Source organism: Octopus bimaculoides, chromosome 23 (assembly GCF_001194135.2).
Source record: "Octopus bimaculoides isolate UCB-OBI-ISO-001 chromosome 23, ASM119413v2, whole genome shotgun sequence".
Lineage (NCBI taxonomy): Eukaryota > Metazoa > Mollusca > Cephalopoda > Octopoda > Octopodidae > Octopus > Octopus bimaculoides.
This window is the reverse complement of record NC_069003.1, coordinates 11,924,282-11,931,908: the sequence shown is the minus strand read 5'-3', so window position 1 is coordinate 11,931,908 and position 7,627 is coordinate 11,924,282. Positions and strand designations below refer to the sequence as shown.

The window sequence follows — 7,627 nt, the reverse complement described above, 5'->3', positions numbered from 1 at the left end:
GATGATATTATTCATTTTCAGGTCTGTGGTGAGTAAGGGGAGGTTTTGTTTGATTGTGGTGTATGCTTCGATATTTTTGGGGTTGTGGGTGGAGATGTATGGAAGTATTTTGGGGTTGGGTGTGTTACTGTGTTGGGTGGTTTTCAGTGTGTTTTTGTCAAGTTCCTTGGCACATTTTATTCCAAAGTCTATGAGTTTGGACGGATATTGGTGTTGTAATAGTGGGTTTTTTTGCGGTCTTGTAAGAGTATTTCTCGAGTGGTTGGGTCAGAGACAATGGTGCAAATTCTTTTAGCTAGATTGAAGGGGATATTTATCTTGGTGTGTTTTGGGTGGCATGAGCTGAATAGGAGGTATTGTTGTGAATCTGTAGGTTTGTGGTAGATGTCGGTTGTAATTTGTTTATTAGGTGTTTTTATAATTAAGAGATCAAGAAAAGGGAGATGATGTTTGCTGAATTCCATAGTGAATTGAATGCTGGGATGTATGTTGTTAAGTATGGTTTTAAATTCTAAAAGTTTTTCATAGGATTCCTTCCATATGATGAAACAATCATCTAAGTATCTTTTCCAGTTTTCCATTAAGTAGATGTGGAAAAGGTGTCCAAATTTCTGGCGTGAGATCTCATATAGTGGTATATTTATTTTTTAAAATATTTTTGTAAAAAACATTATTTTCATTTCCCCTCTTCTTGAAAATTTGCCATGCAATGAAAGATGGTTAGAAATCCTTTTTAATCCTCCTTATGCACATCTATATTAAAATATGGTTTCAGTTTAGCATTCTGCCTTATTATTATTATTATTATTTTTTATTTTCCTATTATTTCTCCACGTGCGGTTAACACAACTCCACCATTTACTGACTGATGTATATATATATATATATAAAATAAAACCAGAGTTGGGTTAACATTAATTCAGTTAAAGAGTTCCTACTAAGATCAGTGGTATCAAGCAAGCAGAGCAGTTCATATTTCTTCTCTAAATCCAAATATGTACAGAAACCCAAGTCTAATAGTCAAGACAAACCTGCTTTCACCTTCTAAAAACCTTCATGAAAATTGTGCATAATCTCCATGTTTTAATGTATTTTTCTTCAAGTCAAACACACCCAATTAATTGAAAGGCACCTGAAAAGTTTTAAACGAGGGATTGTCAACGCAATTATTGATAATATACAGATTTCTCCTATGAGAATCAACCAAATAAATGTGAGTTTTTTTTTTTAAGTCATTCTTAATTTATGCATCAGTTACTAATTATTATTTTTAATCATAATTTTTACATCCATTTTCTCAAGTTTGTATGAGTTCATTCATTCTTTCATGTATGTATCTTCATTGTTTCTGAAGTCAAATTTACTTTTCATCCCTTTGTGGTCAATAAAGCGCTGGGGTCGATGTAATCAATTAACCAGACTCCCACTAAAACTGCCAGCTTTGCACCAAAATTTGAAAGGATTATTAAAATGGCAACAAGCTAGCAGAATCTTTGCTGTGCCAGACAAAATGCTTACCAGCATTTCTTCTGTCTGGCTTTTTACATTCTGAGTTTAACCCTTTAATGTTTAAACCAGCCATATCTGGCCCAGGTATTCTACATGTTTTATATTCAAACTGGCGATATCTAGCCTCTCACACCTAACCTACATTGACATTCTAAAAATAAACAATCACATCATTGAAACCTCGAAGCTATAAGATAATGCAGGAATAATTCAAAACAATTTGAGTGAAAAGGTATTACTTTTAACAGGGTAATCTGAACACTAAAGGGTTAAATCTAACCAAGGTCAACTTTTCTTTTCATCTCTTTGGGGTCAATAAATTAAATCCCAATCAAGTATTGGGGATGAGGTAACCAACTGACCCTTTCTGCTTAAAGTTGCTGGCCTTGTAGGATTATTATTGTTGTTGTTGCTACTGCTGTTATTGTTGTTAAGGTGACAAGCTTGGAGAAGCGTTAGGATATCAGACAAAATATTTAATGGCATTTCTTCTGGCTCTTTATAGTTTGAGTTGAAATTCTGCTGAGGCAAACTTTGTCTTTCGTCCTTTCAGGGTTGATAAAATAAGTACCAGTTGAGAACTGGGATAACTTGTAATTGACTAAAACCCTCCCCTTAATTGCTGGCCTTGTGCCAAAATTAGAAAGAATTGTTATTACTATTTAGAAGGCAGCAAGCTAGCAGAATCGTTAGCATGCCAGACAATATGCTTAGTGGCGTTTTGTCTGTCTTTATGTTCTGAGTTCAAATTCTGCCGAGGTCAGCTTTGCCATTCTTCCTTTCAGGGTTGATAAAATAAGTATCAGCTGAATACCGGGGATTCATGTAATCAACTAACTCGCTCTCCCTAACTTGCTGACTTTGTGCCAAAATTTGAAATTATTGTTATTGTTATTATTATCAAGGTGGCAAGCTTGCAGGACCATTAGCATGTCAAAAAATTGCTTAGTGACATTCTCCTTTTAGCTGTTTATGATCTGAGTTCAAATGCTGCAGAGGTCAACTTTACCTTTCAGGGTCAATAAAATAAGTAGCAGTTGTGCATTGAGGTCAAGTAATCAACTAAGCCCCACCCCTACAAAAAATTTCTAGCCTTGTGCCTATAGTAGAAAGGATTATTATTATTGAGTGAGAGAGAGCAGCGCATGCCATCAATGTGACACTGGGATCAAATATACGAAGCCCAATATACCCATCATGATAAGGGCCTGATAAGGGTACACCAGGCATATACATCACAACCATATGTGCATGACATGGTGATTTCGTGATTTCATATCAAGATAAATAATGCATGACCTTGCAGGTGGGACTTAGAATTTTCTTCAGGTCGAGTGGCCCAAACCATTCAAAAGGTCCCTGAACAAGAGTTGCTTAAGGATGTCGAATGAAACACCCATGTTTCCAGAAGTCAATTATTCAAACCCCGAAGAATTCCTCTCAACATACAGCTATAATGCTCCCCCATTACTTCTGCTCGTGATCAGAGATTCGCATACCATCAGCCACCAAGGGACATGTTCAACTGGTTACGGTCAAACAGCTGACAAGCAAATTTGTGATACTGAACAGAATATTTGCTGTAGCCCATCTTTTTTACCAAGACAAAACATGTACATGATAACATTTCCAACAAGTTAAGATCAGAAGCCATGAGAGCCAGTGCTTGGTATTGCATCAGAGCGCCAAACAAAATGCTTATCTGTATTTCATCTGCTGCTATGCCTGAGTTCAAATTCTGCCGAGGTTGACTTTGCCTTTCATCCTTTCAGGGTCAATAAATTAAATACCAGTGAAACACTGGGGTCAATGTAATCAACTAGTTTCCTCCCACAAAGTTTCCGGCCTTCTGCCTATAGTAATATTATTATTATTATTATCATTGTTGTTGAGTACTTATAACATAGAATAATTACATTACATTCTATTACCATCAGCCAGTCAGTTGAAACTGACATTCAAAAGGGTCAGAGAAAATAGTCCTGTCAATTATATTTATTTTACTGCTTTTATCATGGTCAAAGGTCATCATCATTATACCACCAGCTTAGTGGGAGGTTTTTTTTTATTTGGTAGTCATAGCAGTAGTGTTGCTGTGTAAACAAAATAAATGGAAACATGTTAGACATATGCATACTGCATATTATAAACATGTTATATATACATACATACAAGCACATGCTACACACACACATGCAGTAACACATACATATATACATATTAATTTCAAATTATGGCACAAGGCCAGCAATTTCAGGGAAGAGGCCAAGTCAGTCACATCAACCCCCAGTGCTCAACTGGTATCTACTCCAGCGACCCCGAAAGGAAGAAAGGCAAAGCTGACCTCAGGAGAATCCGAATTCACACTATAAAGCCGGACAAAATACCACTAAGCAATTTACCTGGTGTGTTAAGGATTCTGCCAGCTCACCTCTTAGATATTATATTCATATTAATATTAACATTGCAAAGACCTGTTGAGGCAAGTGAAATCGAAATCGAATTAAATTCGATGACTGGCACCCATGCCAACGTCGTCTCCTTCATTGGACATGAAACTTGGCTTGCGAAGACCTGTTGGGGCAAGTGAAAGCGAAATCGGGATGGCACCTGTGCCCAGCGTCGCTTTCCTGGCACTTGTGCTGGTGGCACGTGTAAGATATTCGAGCAAGATCGTTGCCAGTGCCCCCGGACTGGCTTCTGTGCAGGTGGCAAGTAAAATACACCATTTTGAGCGTGGCCATTGCAAGTACCGCCTGACTGGCCTTCGTGCCGGTGGCACGTAAAAGCACCCACTACACTCTCGGAGTGGTTGGCGTTAGGAAAGGCATCCAGCTGTAGAAACTCTGCCAGATCAGACTGGAGCCTGGTGTAGCCATCTGGTTCACCAGTCCTCAGTCAAATCGTCCAACCCATGGAAAGCAGACATTAAATGATGATGATGATGATGATTATATACCTATATACACTATTAAAATATTAAACACATACATTATTAGCATGTTATAAATACATATTAAAATGTGGTGTATTAGGAAACAGTGGTAATTGAAATTTTGTAAACAGAGTTCTAAGCCAACATAAAGTGAAGGCTTATAATTCTATTTACAAAATATATTAAAATGTTATACACCACACATATATTAAATAGTTAATATACATAAACATGACATATATCTTTTATTTTTACTTGTTTCAACCATTAGACTGCGACCATACTGGGGCACCACCTTGAACAATATTTTGTCAAATGAATCAACCCCAGTACTTTTGTTTTAAAGCCTGGTACTTATTCTATCAGTTCTCTTTTGCCAAACTGCTAAGTTACAGGGACATAAACACTAGCACCAGTTGTCAAGTGGTGGAGGTGGAGGGGACAAACACAGACACAAATACACACATATACATATATGTGTGTGTGTGTGTGTATATATATATATATATATATATATATATATATATATATATATATGACAAGCTTCTTTCAGTTTCTGTCTACCAAATCCTCTCACAAGGCTTTGGTTGGCCTTGTGAGTAAAAGACACTTACCCAAAGTGTCACACAGTAGAACTGAACCTGCAACCATATGGTTGGGAAGCAAGCATCTTACCACAAGCTTCTGCTATAAATACATACATCTTTATACATACTTTCCTATACTCATCTTTTATCTTTTACTTGTTGCAGTTGTTAGACCGTGGCCATGCTGGGACACCGGCTTGAAACATTTTTAGTCGAATGAATTGACCCTGCACTCAGACATAAATGGGCTCCAGTAATAGTTGAAAAGTTAACCCTGCAACAGACCCAAGTCCTGTTCAGGAGTGGGGGTGGTTAGTGTTGTAATCTCAGTTACTTACACACCATGGAAACCAAGCGAAGCTCTAGCCTTACAAGTTCTAAGACTCATGACAGACCTAAGTTTAAATCTACAAACCCTGTTAATTTTTTGTGTTAACCCTTTTGATACCAACCTGCCCAAGACTGCCTTTGCTTCTATGAAACAAACTTCCCATTTTAAGGTGATCTAACTAAATATTTTTCATTAAGATTCCATGTTACTTTGTCCCAATTCCTACCTTTAGTAATGACCAAGATATTTCAATGAATTCTTCATTATCTTCAAAATTAATTGAAATAAAGAGAAATATGGTAAAAAAGGGGTTAAAGCAATAAGGAGCAGGACTTAAACAGTGAGCCATTTGCAAGTAGTGGTCTCCCAATGTAACGAGATGTCACTACAAAAATATATAATATCATCTAAAAAGAGAAAGACTGTCCAGGGATAAATAAAAAGAGCACCCCTATTATTGAATACATAAACATCAACATAAGGAATATTGATGGAACATTCCCATCAAAACTTCTACAGGAGTGGCTGTGTGGTAAGCAGCTTGGCACTTTGGGCAAGTGTCTTCTACTGTAGCCTCAAGCCGACCAAAGCCTTGTGAGTGGATTTGGTAGACGGAAACTGAAAGAAGCTCATCGTATATATGTATGTGTGTGTGACTGTGTTTGTCCCTCCAACGTCGCTTGACAACCGATGCTGGTGTGTTTACGTCTCCATAACTTAGCGGTTCGACAAAAGAGACCGATAGAATAAGTACTAGGTTTATAAAGAATAAGTCCTGGGGTCGATTTGCTCAACTAAAGGTGGTGCTCCAGCATGGCCGCAGTCAAATGACTGAAACAAGTAAAAGAGTAATGTCATCTAAAAAGAAAAAGACTGTCCAGGGATAAATAAAAAGAACACCCCTATTATTGAATACATAAACATCAACATAAGGAATATTGATGGAACATTCCCATTAAAACTTCTACAGGAGTGGCTGTGTGGCAAGTAGCTTGCTTACCAACCACATGGTTCCAAGTTCAGTCCCACTGCATGGCACCTTGGGCAAGTGTCTTCTACTATAGCCTCAGGCCGACCAAAGCCTTGTGAGTGGGTTTGGTAGACAGAAACTGAAAGAGGCCATTCATGTGTGTGTGTGTGTGTGTGTGTGTGTGTATGTGTGTGTGTGTGTGTGTGTGTGTGTGTGTGTGTGTGTGTGTGTGTGTGTGTGTGTGTGTGTGTGTGTGTGTGATTAATAGTTTAAAGAAAACAGAATATACAATGAACAATATATATATCTATGTATGAGTGTGTCTGTGTTTGTCTCCCCACCACCACTTGACAACTGATGTTGGTGTGTTTGCATGAATTCACTTTTACAATATAAAACTACCATTTCCTGATGTAAATTTTTTTGATGTCATGATTTTTAACCATATATATATATTCTTGAACAATTTTGCAGGTTGAGTTTGTAAAAAATAAAATCTCAGCATCATTTGAGATTCATGACGTGGTAACAGTTCCTAATAGTGGTGCCCTTACAAAGAAGCAAATAAGCTTGAAGAAAGCTGTGGACGAACTGGAAAGCATTTTTACTAAAGGTGCTTTCACAGTCCCATTTAAATATGGAGACCAACAGGTAAGCACAAGAAAGTTATGACACTTAGTAAAACTATATATATATAACTCCAAGAAAGTTAGGGGCTGTGAATCCAAAACACCAAGGGATAATATCTATCCAATATACTGTCGGAAGAATATCCAATTATTATTACACTAGTGTTTTTCCTTCATATTACCAAGTGCAATAAATGGGTGCGGGTAAAAGGATATTTTACCCTTAATTTATATAGCAATAAGAAAATGGAGGGGAATATGTGGTATTCATCAACTTGCAGACATTGTATTCTGTCAATTTACCTGTTAATTTGTTAACTAAGAGGACAATAATAACAATATACAAACACATGCGACATATTATGTCCTTTTTTAATTACTAATATGGCATAATATGTCTCATGTGTCTGTATATTGTTTTTGTTGTCCTCTTAGTTGAAAAATAAACAGGTAAATTGACATAATACAATGTCTGCAAGTTGATGAATACCACCTATTCCCTTCCATTTTCTTATTGCTATATATATATATATTGTTATGTTTCAGGGTGGTATTTTTTTTTTTTTTTACCAAATGACTACACACATTATATACTTGTTCTTCACTTCAGCTTTATTATTGCTCTTGTTTTAGTGTCCAGGATAGGAGGAGACACATGGGGTGGGG

At 36.9% G+C, this 7,627-nt stretch overlaps 1 protein-coding gene across 2 annotated transcripts in view; it reads left to right on the top strand.

Moving 5' to 3' along the window:
* Positions 1–7,627, top strand: part of LOC106883599 (uncharacterized) — a 44,795-nt gene that overhangs the window by 34,478 nt on the left and 2,690 nt on the right. For both annotated transcript variants that reach the window (XM_052976003.1, XM_052976002.1), the window contains 2 exons: positions 1,104–1,213; positions 6,807–6,983. In XM_052976003.1, coding sequence (XP_052831963.1) covers positions 1,104–1,213; positions 6,807–6,983 — 287 coding nt within the window. The remainder of the gene's footprint in view (positions 1–1,103; positions 1,214–6,806; positions 6,984–7,627) is intronic.